This window comes from Perca fluviatilis, chromosome 8, assembly GCF_010015445.1.
Source record: "Perca fluviatilis chromosome 8, GENO_Pfluv_1.0, whole genome shotgun sequence".
NCBI lineage: Eukaryota > Metazoa > Chordata > Actinopteri > Perciformes > Percidae > Perca > Perca fluviatilis.
Window position 1 is genome coordinate 12088050 of NC_053119.1, and position 23496 is coordinate 12111545.

At 41.1% G+C, this 23496-nt stretch overlaps 1 protein-coding gene across 1 annotated transcript in view; it reads left to right on the forward strand.

Annotated features, from left to right (window-relative positions):
* Positions 1 to 23496, forward strand: part of peak1 (pseudopodium-enriched atypical kinase 1) — a 124964-nt gene extending 101468 nt beyond the window's left edge. The window contains 3 exon segments of the mRNA XM_039807986.1: positions 7670 to 7917; positions 15108 to 15928; positions 21218 to 23496. Of these exon segments, the coding sequence (XP_039663920.1) occupies positions 7670 to 7917; positions 15108 to 15928; positions 21218 to 22615 (2467 nt within the window). The 3' untranslated portion in view covers positions 22616 to 23496.

Here is a 23496-nt window from a genome sequence, read left to right on the forward strand (position 1 = left end):
ATATATATATACTGTATTTATTTATTTAATTTATTTTCTACTGCATCCTCAAAACTAATCTTATTTTTCAAATAACAAAAAGCAATAGGAACATCTTGCTTCAACATTAAAATGCTGAACAGCTGTTTTCAATAAAAGCATTCCTTCACTTATTTTGATACCAAAAAAAGCAACCAACAACGTTTTCTTGAGTCATTGATTAAGCACATATTACAATTAGTTTTTGCAGTATTGTACCAGACACATTCACATACTGTCTAGCAACAAACGTATAAGTAAATGTGGAATCATACTAATGTCTCTTACAGACCTTCTATTGTGACCCTGCTGTTTATAGTATCCACTGTCAATGAGTAACTCATTTATTCACTTGGTGTGTTGGTAGGCGGTTACCGTGTTACTCTACTGTCTATTTGATGTTTATCTTAGGTATTGGCACATGGTTTTGAGTTGACCCATAAACAGAAAATAGCTGAACCTCTCCTTTGGTGCCTAAGCTTCCTTCAGTGGTGTGCAAGAAGATGTGACAAAAATAAAGTCTGCAGAAAGAAGCAGACATTAACTACTATAAATAAATTTAATTAAAGGGATAGGAAGTGTTCTTCACTAGCTTGTCTGATTGTTTTAAGGAAAGCTGTATAGATTTTATTTTTTATTCTTTTTCTCAAATCAGTGCATATACAAGTACTGGAGCTTTAAATGTTTGTTTTTTAAGGTTTCTGAAAAACTGGACTTTGTGCAACCAAAGCTGTTTCTAAAATTAGCTATTTATTAGTTCATCCTTGCCGTTTAAAATATGTCTCCATAACATATTTAACTCCCACTTGCTTGCACTACCCACTATTACTGACAAAATTGTAATATTTTTTGACTCCATATGAAACAAAATATATCTGGTGCAAATTTATTTTGCAGTCAGTGAAAGCACTTTTTATGTTACATAGTCTTTTTTTAAAAACTGAACTGACAGGTCATTCTACAGACTTTTTGTTATTATTGGCAGATGAGGGGTTAATCCTACTTAGGTATTTTTTTCTTTGACTGGAAGCAGTTATATTGGCTAACAGTGGGCGTGCTCTTCAGCGCTAACAGATACACATTACCTTAGGAAGGTAAGATCATTCAAAGAGGGAGAAACCGAGGAAGACGAGGAAAGAACAAATGCAGGAAAATACTTTTTGATTCTTCACAGCTAGCTAGCTGCTCTCTCTAGAATGTAAATTCAACTTTGCCTCGTATTTCCAGATGGGAAGCTGTGTGAGCCAGTACAGTGGGTAAGAACGGAAACCCTTTCCGTCATTCTTTCCTGTAACTACCTGTGTGTCCAGGCCATTTGAAGTCATATTGACTTAGTGGGGAGGAGATTTTTTTTGAGATTATGTGATTTCTGTTTCTGGATCAGAGATTGTTCATTTGTTGCAACATAAGTCTAAGAAACATTGACATGCACTGGGGCAGCTTCATGCTGTCTGAACAAGTCAGGTCCTGACGTTGAAACATGTAGTAGTCATAAAAGGTATTTATTATGTCAAGGGCCTCTCAAGGTGTGTATTCGCACTGGATGTTTTGTTCATACAGGATCGTGTGCTGGAGATTGTCTTTTTTGTGATTTAATGCTTGTTTGGTTAGTTTTGTAGCTGAATGTGACCCATTAATAGTCTGGTTTTCAGTCAGATTAATATTAGTTATACCCTTGTGTACGATACAGTACAGTATGTCCAGTTAGTTAAATCCAGAACCATGTTATGAACTCTATTCCTATAGACCAGGAGGGTCAAACTCAACTTCAACTTCAATAAAGGCCACACTGGAAAATGAGAATCACATCAAGTTACTGCTTTGTCATCGAAAATGTCAAATATCTTTCACTGTATTATTGCATGTCTCATATAGTCTTCTCTTTTACAGTTTGGTCGGCTAAAATGTCGAAAAAAGAATCAAAAAGGTTAAAAAATAATAATAATTAGGCCAAAATGTGTTGTGAACTTACATTGATATGTGGGCCGGATCAAAGTTTGCAAGGGGCTGGATTTAGCCCACGGGCCTTGAGTTTGACAAGTGTGCTATAGACAGTACAGGGAAGAATAAAAGAGGTCAGGTCACCAGCAGTTGTTTTGCCAATTTTTTTGCATTTGATTATATGTGTATGCTGTTTTGTTTGCACTTTTACTCATTTTTTACGCCTCTACCTTTTCACAGTTTACTTACTCTTTGTTTTTTGTTTGGCTCACAACAATTTGATGGGCCTTTTATATCAACTGTCTACTGCTGGCAAGCTGGCAGGGGCTAAAGTAATGCATTGTGGCAACTCAGAGGCTATTGATCGACACTCTTTAAAAGAGACACAGAGGGCTTGTGGTCTACAAAGACAGATCATAAACATGTCAGATCTGGTGTTTTCCTCAGACTCCGAGCCCCAGGGTAGCGACAGACACATGGGCAGCTGGATGTTTTCCTTGAGTGCTCCCTTTGCTATCACGTCATGTCAAAATATTGCAATAGCACTTGTGTTTCTTATAAAGAACACTGCTTTCATATGAAAACCTTACTGTATCTCCAAACTGCCAGTGTAATATCAATTCCACAAAATGGAATGGTTTTCAGATTAGCATTGTATTTGGAGGGCTACAAGATAATGTTATTAATTTTTTTTAATAACCTACACTTCACCTCAAAAATATGTATTACAACTATATTGGTGTTAGTATCAGTTTTAAAATGTTTACTTAGAAAATGATAGTCACCCTTCAAGTGAAAACTAAAAAAATATCTTGGCCCAAATGTATCTACAGGTATATGTATGTTCTGTTGACATATAACTTTTCTAGGAACAAAGAATGGGATTGTTTTACCATTTAGTGTTCTTTAGATACATATTGCTGTGAATTTTAATGAAATGATTATTCAGACAAATGTCTCTTTGATATTTTAGGACTACAAGCCAGGTGGCACACACGAAGGCTTTAGAAGTTGATTTGACACTTTTTATGAATAACTGGCCAGCTTGTTGGTGATGAAAGAATTTTCTTTTGTTTTTACTAGTGCACTAGACACTGTAAAGAGAAGTGTGCTACAGGCCACAAACATTCAATTGGACAAGGTTGTCTCTTGAGCTGTTCTTTGCCTTGACAGGGACTTCTGCCTAAGATCACATAAATCACTAGTCATCAAGCAACATGTGTAATCACAACTCCAGTCAAAGGAAATGACACATCTGATAGAGGCTAATACAAACATTACTGCCATCCTGCCCCACCCATTACAACACCTGCGGCTATGAAACCAGCTCTGTGAACCGTCTGTGAAAGATAAATAGGCAAATAAGATTAGAACTCAAAACAGCAGTGCCTGAAAAGTAAACCGTATGCCACCACAACAGAATCTGAAAATGTAGAGCCAGCCACTTGCTGAACAGCTAGGTAGCAGGTATTTTGTGTATTACAATGGGGGTTAAAATCCACAGTTGTTTAGAATACAGTTTAGAATGTCACTCAACCCAACCTGGGTGGTCACAACCTAGGTGGCCTGAGACTGGAATGTCTCACTCAGGTCACATTGAAAGGCCGCGGCAAAACCGTTATCAGATCAGAGGGCAGTACCAGGGTCGCTTTGGGTATCCTATTTACTGTGATCAGACGGGCAGACTGATCCCAGATGGCTCTCGATGAAACACTAGCTGTTGAGGTTGAAAGAGCAGCGAGACACAGATACCCGGGTGACTGTGAAAAAACATCTGGTTGTGACTTGATCTTGTAGTAAAAAGGAAATGCTTTGTTCAACATAATTTTTCTTTTTCTGTCTCTTTTTTTGTTTTCTGTGCACCTGCACCAATCTTTCTTTCTTTAAATGTCCCATGGCATGAAAGTTTCACTTTGTGAGTTTTTTTCACATTAATATGCATTCCCCCAGCCTGCCTATGGTCCCCAGTGGCTAGAAATGGTGATAGGTGTAAACCGAGCCCTGGGTATCCTGCTCTGCCTTTGAGAAAACGAAAGCTCAGATGGGCCGATCTGGAATCTTCTCCTTATGAGGTCATAAGGAGCAAGGTTACCTCCCCTTTCTCTGCTTTGCCCGCCCAGAGAATTTGGCCCACCCATGCAGGGCTCGACATTAAGGCTTGTCCGCTTGTCCGGGACAAGTGGATCTTTTGTAGGGCAAGTGGAAGAGAAATGTACTTGTCCCACTGGACAAGTTAAAACTCAAACAAACTAAAATGCCATGTTAGTTCACGTCATGTGCCACTCATTACGTCTGTTACAGATTTGAAACGATAATTTCTTTCCCCCGCAATACCGGTCAGCGGACCGCTAACGTTAGACCCAGCCCCCTGTTCAGCTCGTTCTCTGGAAGCAATGCAGCATGAAAGCACGGTGAACCTGCCGGTGTTAGTTAGCTAACGTTGGCTTGCTAACTCCGCATTAACGTTACCTACGCATTAATACGGCACCGGTGCCTTAACGACCGTTATCTACCGGACCGAATTGCAACGTGGTGCCCACTGAAATGCCTGCGCTTCTCTCGGATGCTCCGAAAACAGACGTTAGAGGCAACCTAAACATCGCCGCATGTTACGCTAGTTAACACTACACTCAACAGCAAGTAACGTTAGCCTATCGTTAGCTAGCAGCTGGAGTAAACAGTTAAAATGCTGACAGCTAAACGGTGTAAAAGTGTGTCTGTCTGTATTTCACTGTGCCGCTGCTGTTGTCGGAAAAACACAGATGTTGCGTTCACTTGAAATTCGCCCCGCCAGCGTTGTGCTGCATTCAAAGTTGTTGTAAAATACCCTTTTCCTATCCAGTGGTTGTTATTGTTGTTACATTTTTAATAAATCATTTAATTTTGCCTTAGCAATAAACAAGCCGTTCTATAATGTCGTTTTTTTTGCTCCTTTTTGAAAAAAAAAAAAGATAATAATATATGCAGATTAAATATCAGGTAATAAACAACTGTAAAGTAGCTACACCTTTTTAAAAGGATCCTTTCGGTAAATCAGCCTCTGCCGGGTAGAAATTTGTGAAATTGTATAAAAAAAGTTAACACCAACATTTAGTGGCAAAATCCATTGTATGTCTACAAAATTATTTTAGATATAGTAGAAGTTCAAGTCACCACTACCTCTGGTCAAAATATTGACTTAGTATCTCAGAATATAAACTAAGAATCTCAAAGTAATGAGAAACTGTCAAATATTGACTTAGAATCGCAATATATTGGCTTAGTATCTCAATATATTAATTTATCTCAAAATATTGACTTAGTATCTCAATATTGACTTAATATCTCACTATATTGTTCAGTATCTCAATATATTGATTTATCTCAAAATATTGACTTAGTATCTAAATATATTGACTTATCTCAAAATATTGACTTAGTATCTCAATATATTGACTTAGTAACTCAGAATATTGACAAAGAATCTCAAACCAATAAGAACATTTAAAATATTGACTTACAATCTCAATATATTGACTCAATATCTCAAAGTATCGACTTAGTATCTCAATATATTGACTAAGTAACTTAGAATATTGACTAGGAATCTGAAAGTAATGACAAACTTTAAAATACTGACTTAGAATCTCAATATATTAACTTCTGCACACCGGCGTGCAACATATTACTTTGTATTATGGAGTCTGGAGATCCTTTTTTATTGTTTAAGGGGAAATCTATTGTTGGGACACGTTTGTTTCTACTGTTTCAACAGAATTGTATTAATGTTGATAGTGTTTGGATGCTTTCAACGGTTTGTTCAAATTCTGCATTAGCAAAACACAATTGTTTTTATAAAATGATGAATCTTTACCCGGACAAGTGACTTTTATGCATGGACAAGTGAAACGTAAATGTACTTGTCCGAAGGACAAGTGCCTCAAAGAGTTAATGTCAAGCCCTGCCATGAGAGAGAGCTCATGACTTTCAAACGAGCAAAGTGGCAGTTGGTCAAGGCCACACCCCCACCCTCCACCTTGGCAATGGCACATACTAAGGAAAGCTCATTGTGGGACTGGCTCTAGTGTCTGTAATTCTGCACCAAGGCTGAATTTCGAAAGAGACTTAATATACAATATTAGGGGACCACTAAGGTCTATATAAAAGCATCCAAAGAGCACCATGTCATGGGACCTTTAAACCACAACCCTCCGGGGCGGCGCTAGATACATCGAGTAATAGTTAAATTAATTTCCTTCCTCACAAAACATTTGCAAAGCCATTTTTTAAATACTTTTTAAACTAGTTTACATCAACGTTTACTTGCTAGCAGTTCTCCTCTATCCTGCCCTTTCTGTCCCATTGCTGCATATCTTGGCGTGTTGCCACCACCTGTACATCAGTGAAATAGTGTGACGCTGTTGACACACAGGCCTCATGGGCAATTGTGGTCATGTCTCTTTCTTACAAAGACACGGACTCTTTGTGGCAGACCGCCTGTACAACTTGCATCTCTGGCAGCAACAAGCTACACTTTACGACAAGTCTCGTCATAGCATCCCCAGGGCTTTCACACTGTGATTGGAGTCACTGTGCAGTCTCAACACTCTCAGTAACTGTAAGATATGACCCAGATTCCGAGTGTCCACAACTCAGCTGGACCACATGTCAGTACATATGCTACGTATAAATTATATAGCAACCTGTTGTAATAGGGAACATTATTTATTCATCAACTATGAAGTCCTCTAAAGAGCAGCATTACTACTGAGCCATAAACGCAACCAATCATAAAGAGGACAGGCATCTTATTTCAGAATGCCACACTCCATAATGCTCACATCAGTTTCTGTTATGACGGTCTACATCAATGTTGCTGCACTTTAAATATGTCATTCGGCACCCAGCAGGAGATTACAACTTTTATTATTTAGTCTACCTTGTTAAGCTTCAGAATGCCTCGATACACTCCTACAGCTGTGTTAAGTATTTGATGTTTTTCTTTTAAGACAGCTAATTATCACGTTCAAGTCTGCCACCTTATCGTCCCACCTTTCGGTTAATCTGCTGTGGCTGATGAAATTCATCTCACATCTTTAAACACCTCAAATCATAGTCACCCACTGTTACAGAGGGATCTTCAAAACATATCATCACACACCATTGTGACCTGCTTTGCCTCTTTCTTACACCTTCCCTCAGGCAACGTATGTGTAGTTGCATATAAAACACACACGGCTTCAAAAGCCCCCCTCCCCCCTATTACAGCTGTGCCAGCTCTGATTCATCACTTGCTGAGTTGAAAGAAGTGAGCTGATGCAGCCAGTTATTTGAGAGATTCAAAAAAACTACCCAGACAAAAACATTGTAGCATGTGTTTTGTTCATATCCTGTGATGTTAGATACGGTTATCTGTCATAAACAAAATGAACAATGACAGACTGAAGCCCTCATCAATGGCAGCTCGTTTATCATCAACAAACACTACTGTCTCAGCAATATAGCTCGCTGTTATTATCCTGTTCTTTTCTGACTTGTTTTGCAGATATTTTAATGCAGAATTAAACATCACCAACGATAATGAACAAACCTCAAAGCAGTGGGGAAGATATCATCATAGATTACGAAACAAAGGGAGAAGGGAAACTATTCATTTAATCAAACTGTTATTGGAGCAAGTATTCCACATTTTCATAACTAAACGAGCGATGCCTCTCTCTGTCATCTGCAGCCAGGTACCAATCAGTGCCAGCAATGCCAGGGATCTGGAGCTGCCCCGTGCCGCCTTCCTGCCTGCCAAAGTGAATCTGGGGCTGGTGCATGGGGAGGGAGAGGAGGGCCATGCCAACCACGTTGCCACGGCAGCCTCAGCCAGCGAGTGCAGCGCCAGCCTCGGAGAGCCAGAGGAGGACGGGAATCACTCCCATCACTCCCACTCGCCTGCCTCCAGCCAATGCAGTGCTACATACAGCAACCTGGGTAAGAACGACCCATGCAAGATGAGCTGTTGGTTTCTCACAAGTGTGTGTCTGTGTGTATTCGTGTTGTAGATGGCTTATATAAAGCTTCAAGCATTTACTTAAAACAGTACTTAACTGTGCTGTGTAGGTAAGTGGGGATACCATAAAGTCAGCAAGCTTTTATTGTTAAAAAATGAGCATGTTCCTTCTGCGTTGGACTGATTTTCTGCTAATCCACTCAACAACAAAATGACAGCACACTACAGTATGACTTTCACGATTTTAAGCGTTAACTGATTTTCACCTGGATTGTATGTCGCACAGCTTTCAAAATGTGTTTGTTTCCTTCTGCAAAAGACACTGTTTGCTGTAATTTACAGTGAAAAGGATTCTCTTGCAGCTCAGGGTAATTTACAGTGAAAAAGGTTGTCTTGCAGCTCAGGTTATACTCCTAAAAAAGGTGAAGGGAAACATGGGGAGAAAATGCAAATAAGCTGCTGATTTTGCACCACAATCCCTCAAGAGCAAAAAAAAAAGAGCTATGCATGGCTAAACTACACAGTGTTGGGGCAGAAAATTGTATATTTGTCAAATTTGCATCTGTTTTTCTGTATTGATTTTGTATTTTATAAAACTGAGCATTGATTTTTTTTTTTTTTTAACAAAAAAGAAAGCATTGCATGTCTCCATACAGAGGTTCTGTTTAGCATTGTTGTTAGGGTAACTGGAGTCAGTGGATGAATATTGCCAAAATATGTCACCTCCTCATTATTTGCAGTTCACTTCACTCCTAAATGGCTGATTTTACTTTTCTTCAGCATCCGCACACCTCCACATGTGACAAGTTATAATTTATTCCCTGCTAAAACAGCTGGAGCTCTAAATCCCAACACATCTTGTCACACACAGCCTGTAGCTTGGAATCTGGAATAACTTGAAATATGTTATTTCAGCTAGAGGTGGAAACCTGTGCCCTGAGGTTAGTTCTCTTTTTGTGGAGCTGTAATTTACAGTGAGCCATTTGTTTTCATTTGGGCATGCAGAAGTGTACAGAGTGGGCCACTTACTCACATACATGAACAGATTACCTTCCTGTTTTCATCTAAATCCTGGTCTTTATATACTTCTCTGTCTCATTGCCTTGGTCCTTTTCTCTCTGTGTGTTTCTGAAAACCATATTTGATATGATTGATGAGTTTAAAGGTCCCATGGCATGAACATTTCACCAATCTTTCTTTCTTTAAATGTCCCATGGCATGAAAATTTCACTTTATGAGTTTTTTTTAACATTAATATGAGTTCCCCCAGCCTGCCTATGGTCCCCCAGTGGTGATAGGTGTAAACCAAGCCCTGGGTATCCTGCTCTGCCTTTGAGAAAATGAAAGCTCAGATGGGCCGATCTGGAATCTTGCTCCTTATGAGGTCATAAGGAACAAGGTTCCCTCCCCTTTCTCTGCTTTGCCCGCCCAGAGAATTTGGCCCGCCCATGAGAGAGAGAGACATCATGGCTTTCAAATGAGCAAAGTGGCAGTTTGTCAAGGCCTCACCCCCACCCTCCACCTTGCCCCCCCTCTATCCTCCTCAATAGCTACAGACACAGAAATGGCACATACTAAGGAAAGCTCATTGTGGGACTGGCTCTAGTGGCTGTAATTCTGCACCAAGGCTGAATTTCGGGAAAAAGACTTCAGATACAGTATTAGGGGACCACTAAGGCCTATATAAAAGCATCCAAAGAGCACTATTTCATGGGACCTTTAAAGTAGGGCTGCACTAATAACCACATTACAAGAATATGTACTGCACGACTGACCACAGCACTGCTATTAGTATCATAAAAAGCTTTTATCCTCATATTATATCTGAGACTTTATATTATTACACTGTCTTTGTTCTCTAAATATTCCTATTACACTGTCTTTGTTCTCTAAATATTCCTAATTGTCTGGTCTGACACAGCAACATTCGAGTCCGCTTTGAAAAAAGGTATGAAAGTTGATTCTCTGCTTGTCCTGTAGTTCACACATCTAATCTTTTCTAACAAATAAAAACAACTTCCATTGGGAATAAAAAGACAAGTTGTGTAATCTGAGCTTTCCAGTGTAAATGAGCAAAGTGAGTGGAGTCAGAGAAGCTAATTTAAAAAATAGATACAGACAAATCGCTGTTTCAATTGTGTATTTCTGTTTTTGTTATCTTATTCTTAATGTCTGTGACATCATTTGAGAAACCGAAATATGCTTAAAGATGAAAGGGTCAGGAGGCACAAGCACATCTATAAATCCTTGCAGGTGTTCCCACTATCCCAGAAATTCACCCAGCATACTGCTGTCTCATTCTCAATTCTACTGTTATCCTACACGAAGAGCTGTTTCAAACCACCTTTTCGGTTTTGAAGACCGTTGTTTCAAGTGTTTAAAAATTAAGATTTGGGAGCAAGACAGCAGTGGGCAGATATTTCTTTTTCTTTTTGAAAGCAAGAAATCCAAATGGCAAGAGAGACTCCTTTTTTTTTTTTTTTTTTTTTTAGCAATGCCTAATTCCTTAAGATTTTTTTTTTCTTCTTCCCAGCAGCTCATGACAATTTCAGATATCACCATAGAAACAAAAACATCAAATACTAAGTATGCCCAAAATCCCTCTCTGGTTTATAATACTACTGTACTGCAGACTTCAACATCACATTCCTCAAATACCATGATGAAAAAGTTCTTCTATTACAGTGCCGGTTTTGGAGCCTGTCTGTGACTAGTTGACAGTGGAGATTTCATCATTAGATTTTGTCAGCAGCTCAGTATTACAGGTTTGGTGGTGGCGGAGCAATGAGCACATTTAGACCAGGCTTTTGCAGAAACGAGGGGAATACGAGAGAGGTGGGCACATACAGTAGCTATGCACTTAAAACATGAAGCCCTCTGTGTGTGGGAAAGGATCTGGCTGTGATCAAGTGGTGTGTGAGAGGAAAAAGAAATAGAAACACAAAGTGTTCGAGTGGAGAGTGTGGGTTTTGGGAGCAGATGCATTACTGAGGTGCTTCACTGTGCGTTTGCACATTTGCTTGTTTGGTTGTGTGAGGTTTAAAATGTGTGTGGGTCTTACTTTCTTGTTAAAGGATTCATCAGAGACAAAGTGTGTGTTTGTGTTTATATGTCAATGTTGCACTAATTAGTGTTTTTTATTTTTTACAAGGGTATGTGTGTGTGTGGGTGCGTGTGTATTTGTGAAGCTCAGACTGCTCACTGGCATTGTAGAGCTATTGGGAATGTGATAAAAGCTCTCTGGATGACGCATGATGAGCTGCCTGCAGCCTAATTTTTACTCTTCTACATGCTGTTAATGAGGAACGAGGCAGTATGTGTTTTTCTGCCTTCAAACATTGTTACATTGTACAGTAACGGCACGTCATTTTTGTTTGGGAGGGTGTGTGTGGCCTTCAAGATTAATATCACGGCTGCGGAGTGTGATGAGTGAGTGTCTACTGTACTTCCACTTCTATCTTGTCTATTTTACTTGTCAGAATTGCAGAAATAGAACTGACTTGCCTCCGCTCTCTCTCTCTGCTGTCCACTTGCGGCTCCAGTTACACTAGCTAGTCTTCGCACATTTTAGTGGAGAATCACATTCACTCAGTGTCTCTCTCTCTCTCTCTCTCTCACTGGCTATATATACAGTACATTTGTGTTTTAATCAGAGCATCAGGCAGTAGGAGGCAGAGCACTCGCTGCCTCACTCAGTGAGAAATCCCCAGTATTGGTGGGAGGCGTGAGCCTGCCTGTTGGCACCAGCGGCTCCGTACAGACTCTTGGGGATGGAAGCAGAGAAAAGCGTTTCACTCTGCCTCCCTGCCCCCCAGCTGCTGCACCGCGTTTACCTTAAAACTTTGAGGCATTAGTGGAATTGAGGTAGGCTTGTTTTTCTTGTTTTTCCTCCCTATCTCTCAGTATTTGTCTCTTTTATCCCCTGTCCCTCATTCATCTCTCTGCTATCATGTGCCTCCTGCTCACCCCCTTGCCTCTTTGCATTTGTCTTTCCCTGTCACTTCCCTCACTTTTACCCACACCCACTTCACTGCTCTCGCTTCATTCCTCCCCTTAGTTCCTCTTTATTTTACCCACCTCCTCCATCTTTTTATTGGAGCATGATGGCTGAACAGTAATCACTCTGCTATGGCAACAAGTTCCTTCATCCCCTTACAAACAAGAATACTGGTCTCTAGAATTGTAAATGAATTGTCCTGATGTGGCTTTTTTTGTTTATACTATATATATCGATCAAGGTTAAGAACAATATGTTTGTATTTCACTCAGTGTAGGAAGTCCCTTTTCTTTCAATGTGAATGTGTTAGCTGTATCATGTCCAGTCTATGAGGAGATGACTAAACAGTAAGTTGTAGTATAGATTTAGACTCTAAATATATACTTAAAGAGAAAGAAAATCATGAATCCAATCCTGCCAGATAATGTTTGATACTGTACCTCTGAATTTGCATTTGTTGGTACCCAGATATGGATTGAGGAAAAAGAAAGCAGTAGCAAAAGAGTTGATTCAGACACATTAGTCTCTGTGTTTGAGAGGATAAGAAAATACAATTGTCTTTTTAATCCGGAGCAGATTTTGGAGGGATTGGGACTTTCCACTCTTTTATGGACACAAGTCAAAAGAAGTTTAGTTGTACAGCAGTGCATTTTAAATTATAAGAAAAATACTTTGTTCTTATGATTATCAGTTTCAACCACTTTTCTTTGTCAAGAATTGTCATAACAGAATTGCCAGGCCCAGATAAAATAGCAGGTTAAATAACAAAATCTGATCCTATTCCTACACAGTACATTTACAGTTGTGTAGTTTATGTAGTTTGTGTAGTTATGTTGAAGGCTTATGTTATGTGGTAAACCTTTAATTCACCTTTTTTTATTGCGCTCGCTTCTCTTAGTTACAAGAAATCACAGACAAAATAAATTATACTTTCATATAATAGAAATAATGGTACATGTTTTTTTTGTTTATTTGTTATTAATATAACAGTAATCCGCAACTAGTTTTATCAGACAAAGAAAGAAATTATTTTCTTTCCTTTTTTTTGAATATTTTGGGGCATTTTTTCCCTTTTTATTAGATAGTGACAGTGGATAGACAGGAAAGATGGAAGAGACATGGGGGATGACACGCTGAAAAGGACTCAAACCTGGGCTGCTGCAAAGGACTCAGCCTACATGGGGCGCACGCTCTTACTGGGTGAGCTAGAGGTCGCCCCACAAAGAAAGACATTTGAAAATGTCAACTTAGGCTCTGAAAACATTTTGATTGCCACATTTTAATGTATTTTGACATTCCATAGACTAAAGGATCAATTGAGAAAATAATTGGCAGGTTACTGATAATTAGTTGCAGCCCTAATTTCATTAGGTTGTTTGTTGTAAGGTGACATGTTCATATGAGCCATATGGGGTTTGTAAGCCCTCTGTGCAATGTTGTTTTATCCTCACATTTATTTCTGTGTATTATAATTATAAAAAAGTATTCTTGATTTTGAAATGGCAATCACAGACTGAGTGAGGGTTATGTAATTCAGTTAAGTCACATTGCTGCAACAGAAGATCCGTAAGACTGGACGAGGGAGACGGTTGTTTTCTTGGATGGATTACTGCAGATTGGTGGAAGAACACATTAAATATACCCGTTCCAGGGAGGATTACCGAGACTGATTTACTTTATCCTAACAGCTCTTTCTTAAGGCTTCTTTTGCTTGCTTAAGATGATGGCAGCGTGACGAACACGTGAGCAGTCACTCGTATCGTTTAACAAGAATTTGTGATCCGTAGCATTTACACTGCGCAAAGAGAAACCGTATGTTCAAGCAGATGCCTTTACTGTAGGGACGGGAAAAGTAATTTGGCGAAAGATGGGACTTTGAAAGACATCATTCTAAAACACTCAGCAGCCTCTCATTGTGATCCTCCAAGAAATTGGGGGTATTCCCTGGTGAGTTCAAAGCTGCACAGTGTGACCTTGTAGTACGCCCACTCTGTTAAAACTATCAGGCTGTTTCATTCCCATCATGCAAGTGGTGCGGCTCCTTTGTTCTTTTCATCTTATGAGACACTTGTCTCTGACCCATCTGCCTCTGTGGTCCTTGACTCCAGAGAGCATCGAGGGAGTCCAATCAACCCCTTAACTCTCCAATTTCCTCCCACCGCCATCCCAGAAAAATAAGGTCACTTGAAGCCAGTGATAAATGTGCTCTCCATGCTGCCTCTTTAAGCCTAGTTACAGAACAGAACTGTAGATTGAGTCGGGCAGCTGGATGGTTGGAGGGACGACTTGTGCCCAGCTGTCCTGCTCTCTGGCTTGAATTTTCCTCAGGGCCACCAGTTCCCTCACGTGCCGTAGCACAGAACCTCGTGTCGAGCCTCTCGTCTCCATGAGTGGCAGCAAGCCAGTGGGCGGCTAAAAACGCCATGTGGGAGGAACAAGAAGCTCTGGGGAAGCTGGTGGCGAAAGACTATGGAATTGTGTTTTGGGTGTCACTTTTATCCTTTTCAGCTGTGAGGGATTCCGATTTGACTTTTGTGAAAGTCACATTGAGTGATACATGGTGATACATTTATAAGACCATCACAACCAGTCTCGACAGGTAAAATCACAAAAAGGACCAATTATTTTTATACGTTATTTTCAATTTTTCTCACAACAGTCACACAGCAAACTAGACAAGACAAAAAAGCAAGAAACAAAAACCCCAAAAAACACACACACACATAGGTGGACGGCTGTCAGAGTGCAAGATCAAAGCATGCTCAGATTAAGGGCGTAGCATAGCAGCAAACACACAAATCAGAGATATCGGTCTCATCAAGCAATATCAAAAATGGTTTCCACACCTTCAAAACTTATTTTTGTGAATTCTTTTTGTTAATATGAATCTGTTCCATCTTAGCCATAGAAAGCATTTCATTGAGCCACCTCCGGAAGCATTGGGACAGTGGAGACTTCCAATTGAGTAATATTAATTTTCTAGCTGACAAAAAGGACCTTTTAAGACCTGAAACATATGCCTTTTTTCGCCAAGATTTTCAAAATCAGTGATTTGAGGAAAATAAATCAACGAATCAAAATTTGAAAGTAAAATCCTAGTAATTCAAGCACTCAGTCTAAATTGTGTTCATCGTCGTTCATGCAACACGTTGTTATCTTTCTTTCCTTCTCCAGGTCAATCCAGAGCCAACATGATCCCACTGAAACAGCCACGAAACATCAAAGCATCCAACGATACCTTGGCCTCCATCGACCTGGACGGCGTCGCTGACCAGCCGGCCCCCAAGGCCACACCCCCACCACTACCTAAGAAGGCTGTACCGCGCTCCAGTACCGAACCAAACCTGGGATGCAAAGAGGCAGTCCAGGGAGGCCTGAGACCGCGGGCTGAGGCTAGGCCTGGGGGCACCAACCTGAGTGTGGCCAACCCTATCTACGACTTGGACTCTACCTGGGAAACAGCTAGTCAGAGCTCCTCTCTCAGCTCTGAGCCTCTTCGGGTCCACGACCACGAGAGCGGTGACTCCCTGGAGAGGCCATCAGCTGCCACGGCTACCAACAAGGGCCGCCCGACTAACAACATGTCCTCCCTGGTTCCTCAACCTGCATCTGCTGCACCCAGTGCCACCGCTGGCAGGGAGAGGCGGGTCTACCCGAGTACAGAGTCTCTGGCTGGAAGGGGTCGGACAACCGGTCGAGGTGCTGCTGCTGCTGCCGGAGGCTCCAACCCCCAGAGACCTGCTCTTTACAGGGGATTAGACAGCTGGGATGAGGTGGTGGGGAGGATCCGGGGGCTCCACACGGACACGCTGCGGAAGCTGGCAGCAAAGTGCGAGGACCGTTTCATGGCTGGTCAGAAGGATCACTTGAGATTCGGCACTGACAGCTGGTCCCACTTCAGGCTGACCACTGGGAAACCCTGCTGTGAGGCGGGGGACGCTGTATACTACACTGCCTCCTACGCCAAGGACCCACTGGTCAACTACGCCATCAAGGTAAGATGTCCGGTTCTGTTTATAGATCAGGTTGTTCTTCCGAATGTCAACATTCGGATTGACCCATTCCATTTTCATGCACAGTACAACCCAAGTATGATATAAAGGATAAAACATGCTGCCTCTAGCCTCGTGGCCCAGAGAGATGTAATTAAAGTCCATAAGGTTTACTGAAATTGAACTATTCCGTCTCATGCTTGCTTCTCCTGCCAAGTTTTATCTAGTAAAAACGACATGATGCACCTTTGAATTTTTGTGTCTAGAAAATGTAAAACAAGAGGTTTAACATTTTTAATTCAGGTAAAATACATTTGAGGCAAACATGCTAGACATTATCTTGCTCCAGCTTCTCTAATGTGAGGATTAGATTTTTGTTGTTTTATAACAGTGTAAACTGAATATCTTCAGATTTTTATTATACTATTTCTTTTTACATTTCATTGACGAACCATTATCCATTAATCAAGAAAATATTTAGCAGATTAATCAAAAATAAAAATAATTGTTAGTTGCAGCCCTAGTGCTGATTCCATGTGAAACCCCTAGATGTAACTATAAGAGTCACAGACTGCTCTAGGATTATATTCCTTGAATTGGTATTGAGAGAACCTAATTTGGTTCATTCCGTGCAGTTTGTTAAGTAATGCTATTTGAAATCCTTTGTACGACCCTGAAACATACAGTTAGTTGAGTTGTCCCACTTTCCAATCAAAGTATTTAACTTGTTAACCCACACACATACGCTTTAGTCTCGCATAAAGTGAGTAGTTTATACTGTATGCTTTTAACAAATATTGCTACGAACAGCTTATTTTCAGCATCTTAAAAGTTTGAATTCATTTGTGTGTGTTTGTTTATTTTTTGAGTCCTTGCTTTGCTTTCTCCCTGCATCGGCATGGATTTGAAGATACATTTGGAGTCTGGTGGTCGCTGTCTGTGCAGTAGATTTATGAAATCTTGTATTTTGTTTTTGTGTTGAAGAATCTCCTCCCACTGGCTTAGACAAGGCGGAGGAAGGTGTTTGTGCTGGCACTTAATCTTTGAGCCTTTAGGGCCCGACCTGGTGCAATAAAACCAGTGTTCATGTGTTTGTTTTTTCATATAATTGTGTGAGGGTAGCAGTTTTGTCTGCTTTTGGTACTGTGTGTGTGTGTCTCAGAGAGAGGAGAGAGGTGGGCGTCGGAAGCTAAATACAAAGCAGATATAAATGAAGGTTGTATTATTCACGGGGCATGAACTCTCTGCGCTCCACAGCACTTCAAAGCTTTGCCGTCATATTAGCAGCAGGCTTTCAAGAGAAAGTCTTGTTTTTTTATGCTCATCCATAAATAAGGCAAACAGGAGCAGCAGAACACAAACAGGCCCCAGCTTTCCAATTAAACTTTCCCCAACTCTCCATTTTAATGTGGCCCAGTTGTGTTCCTGCCGTCCTTAACCCCGTAAGTGTAGTTGATCCTCCTGCAAATGAGTTGTTACACGCTGTGATATTTTTAATGCGGTGCTAATTATTCATATTCCACCTTTAGCATGTCTGTGTGAATTTGTGACTCTCAGAGGAATTCAGCGAGTGAGTCGGTGCACTTTGAAGCCTTGAAGTATCTCTGAAATGGCAGCATTAAAGAAACAAGAGGAAACACTAAATTAAACTGATTGCCTGTTAACTCGGAACTTTGTTACGGAAATACGGCCTGCAAAATTTGGCATCAAAATACTACCCAAAAATGCCCTCAAAGAATGATCCGTAGGCAGCTGCAGTCCCAGCCAACATGTTTAAACAAATATCCAGTGAACATTCCTAAAGAGTTACACAGTGTGGTTGAAAGGAAGAGTTCTTCATCCCTCATTACAATCTAATAAACTGTACATAAATGATGCCAAAGAGACCACCAAGGTGCAAGTCACCTTAAATAGAAGTAATAAAGTTAAATGATTGAGGTGGCAGCAATAAAAGTACACACACAGTTTTATTGCAGCCTTATTACTTAAAGACAGGTTTTACTTACTGTTGTACACGTGAAGAGTTTTGTCTGATATAATACAGAACAGTTGAATGTGGTTCATTACATAAACGTGATCATTTAGTGTCCGTTTTATGTCATTTTTCATACATGTTCCATGTCTTGATTTTTATCAAGAGTGGCTGCAGCTCCATTGAAAGAGTGGGTCAGTCAGTAATCATAGGGTTAGTGGTTTGATCCCCCTCTTCTGTCCACATGTCGAAGTGTCCTTGAGCAAATATTATTGTGTATAAAACTAAATATTGCTCCAAATGTGGGGGTATGTAGGGGAAAAATGTAAGTCAGTTGAACAAAAGCTTTTAAATAAGTTTAGACAAAATTTATTGGACATTGTAAAAAAGAAAAATATTCTTGATACTTATACTATACTTCCTGAAAAAGTGCTGTTTAGTATGAAAGAGCATTTAGTGATTTATTTAGAATTTTTATTACCAACGAATAAACAATTATTCTACACAAAACTTAACCTCAGGCACCTGATGAAGGACTAGGACCAAGGACCTTGTTGCATTTTTTTTTGCATGTAGTGCTGGCGGGGTGCAGGAATTCTCCACTTTCTTTTGCGTGATTAGTTGTGCATTAAACAAGACTCAATTTGAAAAAGAAACAAATAAAAATGCAATGCACCCTCAAGGAATACTGATCAAATTAGACAAAGTATGCTATCCTTAACAATACATGAGATCAGAAATCATAACAAGATTTACTTGTTAATATAACACCCACTGTCATAATATTAATTTTGGTTTGTCTCGTCACAGATTCTTTCTCTTAATCTTAACAACTAATATTTTAGTTATTGAAATGTTTTGTTGGTGGTGACGGCAAATCTGTACATACTGTAGGTTAATGTGTCTGAGATAATTATGAATAAACACCATTATTAGTTTGAAGAAAAAGGGAAACCATTGTTCAACCAAACATGTCTCAGTGATATGTTGTGACTTCATCCCTTTGCTGGTATTTTAGTGAATGTTGTGATGTCTGTAGAGATCCTATCCTTGACTTGGCTTTTCTTCTCTGCGCTCTGATCAAAGTGTAGAAAGCTGCAGAGGCTGTCACTGTGGTTTAGGAGACAGAGACGAGCTCTAGCTGCAGTCGGTGACAGCCTGAAGTCTGCTCGCTGCTTCTCTTTGCTCTAAATATCATTAACGCAAATGATCTAGAGAAACAGAGTGGGACGGAGAGTTTTGAAAGAGAAAACATCTTTGATCTTGGAGTTCTGATGTTGCAGAAGACTGCTTTGTTAAAAAAAAAAGTCTCCCATGGCGGTCAAGAGGCAAATTCTGTTTATTTTATTTAATCAAAATTAGGGCTGCAACGATTCTTCGAATAACTCGAATAATTCGATTACAAAAAATCCTCGAAGCAAAATTCTTTGCCTCGAAGCTTCGTTAAATCAATGTAATTAAGGTTGTACGGCTCACTGTGTTTCCGACCGGAGGATTATTACTAGCGCACAAGAGGTTTGCGCTTCTGCGGACACAAGACTGACGGCCCATATTACAAATGAAGGAAGACGAAAATAGCGAGGGTCTAAAAGGGAGAGACAGGCAAGAGAAAACGACAGAAAGTTTGGGATCATTTTAAGCTGCAAACATGCTGCTACATCACCTCTGTAACAAACCTCCAGTGTACTCATCCATTCCACGGAGCGAACCCGACACAAGGTAGCTAACGTCTGCTGCTCTCGTCCACCGCGCTGTTTACACAACTAGCCTGCAGCATGCTATTTTACTAATAGCGATGTTTTACACAACTAGCCTACAACATGCTACTCTGCTAATAGCGATGTTTTACCAAGCTAAAACGAAAGCTGTCGGTTTGTAGTGTAACTTTTTATTAGTTTGCTTCTAATCTTTGGAAATGTAGCTGCTGCCGGAGACAAACCGGCTCCTCCCCCCAGCATGGCTACTTAATATGCACGTGAATGACGTCATCATGCATTCTTTATTCTTTCTCCTCACCATAGATATAGCTATGCTCCTCACTGTGTATTAGGCTTCTGAAAATGTGTCCCCCAGAACAGTGTAGTTGAGTAGCCCTGCTGTAAACCCTCTGGTCAGTGAACAGCTCTTTTGCATATCCAGTGCAAAGAGCCAGAGGCAAGAAGGGGAATTGGGTGAAAAATATTAACATTTGGGCCACCAAAAATGTACTATTGTAATGTATTTCTTTTTAAAGGTCTTGGAATTTGACAATACAATTTTTTGCTTTTTCTAAAAAAGGAAACCAGTCTTTTGTGTATATATACAAGCGACAGGTTTCCTTTTTTTAAGTAAACAGCAATAATAAATATTTACTATTGCTGTTTACTAAGTATTTCTTACTAAGTATTTCTTATCCGATTACTTGATTAATCGATGGAATAATCGGTAGAATATTCGATTACTAAAATAATCGATAGCTGCAGCCCTAATCAAAATGAATAGCAGGCTCTTAATATCAGTTTTTACAATTGCTCAGGTACATTTAAATGGACAAATGTAGAAACATCAGCTTTCATCATTTAAAAGTTAAGGATAAGGCTAGCGTTATTGCATATTTTGTCTTTTGGTCCATGAGAAAAACAAAAACAACAATGTCTTAAGGGGGCAGCTAGCTCTCTTTTTTATCATTCTTTACACAACCATTTCTGTCAGTTTTCATGGAAACAACCGAGTGCAACACTATGAATGTCTTCCAGGAGAGGCATTCAAAATGTGCCTCCCCCTCCCTCCTTCATCTTAAGAACAAGTATAAAATATATAGTTTAAGAAGAAAAAGTTTTTAGTTTGAATAACTTTCTGAAGAAGCTGGGCAGTGTTGTTTTTAGCAAACGTTGCTCAGAGAGGGGACTATTTCTTTGCTGCAGATTAATGCACATTTGGTGACGATTCTCCGACAGCAGGACGTGTACGTATATGAGACTGACTCAAATTAAAGCACCGTTCCCATGGAAAATGACACCCAGTGCAACAGAGTGGCTCATTAGTGCATTTTTTGTAATAGTTATTGGACAACAATGGAGCTCTATGGCACAGAGGAATAAGATACTGTATATCATTTGAATACACTGACAATATTTGTTAGTAGAGTCTATTCGTTGTCTTTTTATGGGATTTGTGTATAACAAAAAACATAAAGAATTTCCTTTATAGCAAAATCTTTATCATGAGAGGTTTGAGCTCTCAAACCTCTCATGATAAAGCTATTTGCGAATTAACAATTTGCCAAATTATCGATTCTTACAGTGATGAAAACATTCTCTTTCTTATCTTTACTTCTCCAGATCTGTCGGAGCAAAGTGAAGGAGACCCAGCAGCAATTTTTCCACAGCCTTGCAGTGAGACAGAGCCTGGCTGTGCACTTCAACATCCAGCAAGACTGTGGACACTTCCTGGCTGATGTCCCCGCCCGCCTGCTGCCCTGGGAAGAGGAAGAAGCTGAGGAGGAGGAGGAAGATGATGGTGAGGAGGAGGAAGATGCAAACAGGCTGAAGGAGAAAGAAAAAGCGATTAAGACTGAAGCCAAGGTGACGGACTCCAAAGCTCCAAACAGTAAATTAGATGAAACCCCGACAGCAGGTCACATGAACACCGTTGGCCGCCTGAGGAGCCGAGTGGTGGTCATCACACGCGAGGTGCCCTTCCAGACGGTGGCTGACTTTGTCCGAGAAGGCGTGGCACGGCATACTCACAACCCGGAGCTGTACGAGCGGCAGGTCTGTCTCCTGCTGCTGCAGCTGTGCTCCGGCCTGGAGCACATGAAACCTTATCACGTGACCCACTGTGACCTGCGACTGGAAAACCTGCTGCTGGTCCACTGCCAACCTGGCAACCCCTGGAACCTGGACGTTCTTGAGCCCAACAACAACAGCAGCAGCAGCAGTGGCGGCTGTTCTGGTGCAACCTCTGCCGGTGCTGCCACTGCTGCCGCCAATGCCACCTGCCCCGCCCGCCTCATCATCAGTAACTTCTCTCAAGCCAAACAGAAAAGCGCTCTCATTGCCTCCGACCCCGGTACGTTACGCGACCAGTCGCGCCTCGCACCCGAGATTGTCACGGCGACTCAGTACCGCAAGTGTGACGAGTTCCAGACTGGGATTCTCATCTATGAGATGCTGCACCGGCCCAACCCCTTCGAGGAGGCGCCGGAGCTGAAGGAGCGGGAGTACACCTGGGCCGACCTGCCGCCGCTGCCGGTCAGATCGCTCTATTCGCAGGGTCTGCAGCAGCTGGCCAGGTTACTGCTCACCGTCAACCCCTCTGAAAGGATCCGCATGTCCGAGGCCCGCGCCTGCCTGCAGTGCCTGCTCTGGGGCCCTCGGGAGGACTTGTTTCAGGCACTGGGCTGCAGCAGCACGGGTCCCATGTCTGGGGCCACTTCCAGCCAGCGCGAGGCCACCCTCCAGAACTGGCTGGATCTGAAGCGGACTCTAATGATGATCAAGTTTGCAGAGCGCTCGCTGGACGCGGCTTGCGGCGTGAGCCTGGAGGACTGGCTGTGCTGCCAGTATCTGGCGTTTGCCACCACGGACACCCTGAGCCGGGTGGTGCACATCCTGCAGCAGCCGCAGCCACACCTTCAGGCCCAGAACCAGGGCCAGAACCAGGGCCAGCCAGCGCCGGGCCAAACTCAAACGCATCAAACACACACCCTCCGCCTGACTCAGTCACAGCCACTGTGAGTTTCTTCCAGCCAGCTGTTACTATGGCAACAGATCCAAATTCGCCCGTGTGGTCCCTCTGCTGACGCTAATGAGTGATGCAAGCTAATAGTCAGCTTTTGTTGTTGCAGCAGCCACAGGGCTCACCTAAAACTGAACAGCTGGTTGTGCAATGTCTGTGTTTTCTTCACGGACAAGTCACTCCATAGAGTGAGAGGCTGTGTTCCCATCAAACAGGCTAGGCTTCATGATCAGCGTTATTCTTAGCACTCATTAACCACAGCGGGATGGTTAAGAGTCCAGCAAATGAAGTGGCTATCCACCATTCTTCTCTGAACCAGTCCAAGGCAAACTGAAACATTGCAGTGACGTTCCAGACATCTCATCATTCACTTTAGCTGGTCACATCTCGTGTGAATTAAAACACTCCACCAGTTCCAGATTGAAGATATTTACCAGTTGTGTGTGAGGGATTTCTCGATTTCTATGGGGGTTTTTTTTATTTTATTTTTATCCAAATTCTGCAAGACTACAGACTTGTCATGGCTGCATGTAAGATATTGTTTGCATGGCAGCTGTCTCCAGGATTTATTTGAGGCACTGTCAAATGGAAAACATTTGAGATTTTACAATATTCTATAGAAAAGATTCATCAGAAATTTAAAGATGCACCAGAGTTAGTTTCCTTCAAAGTACTCCGTTTCTGTAGAGAAAACTTGAGAAAGCATCAGAAATGGAGATTTAACTCACAGTGTTGTATTTCAGTTGTTTTAACAGTTCATTCTGGAAAAGACGCAGATTTGAAATCTGTAAAGATGAAGGTAGGAAATTTGGAATGAAGGGAATATAAAAAAAAAAAATGTAAGAGAAAATTCTAAACAGATTTTCCTAACCATGAAGAG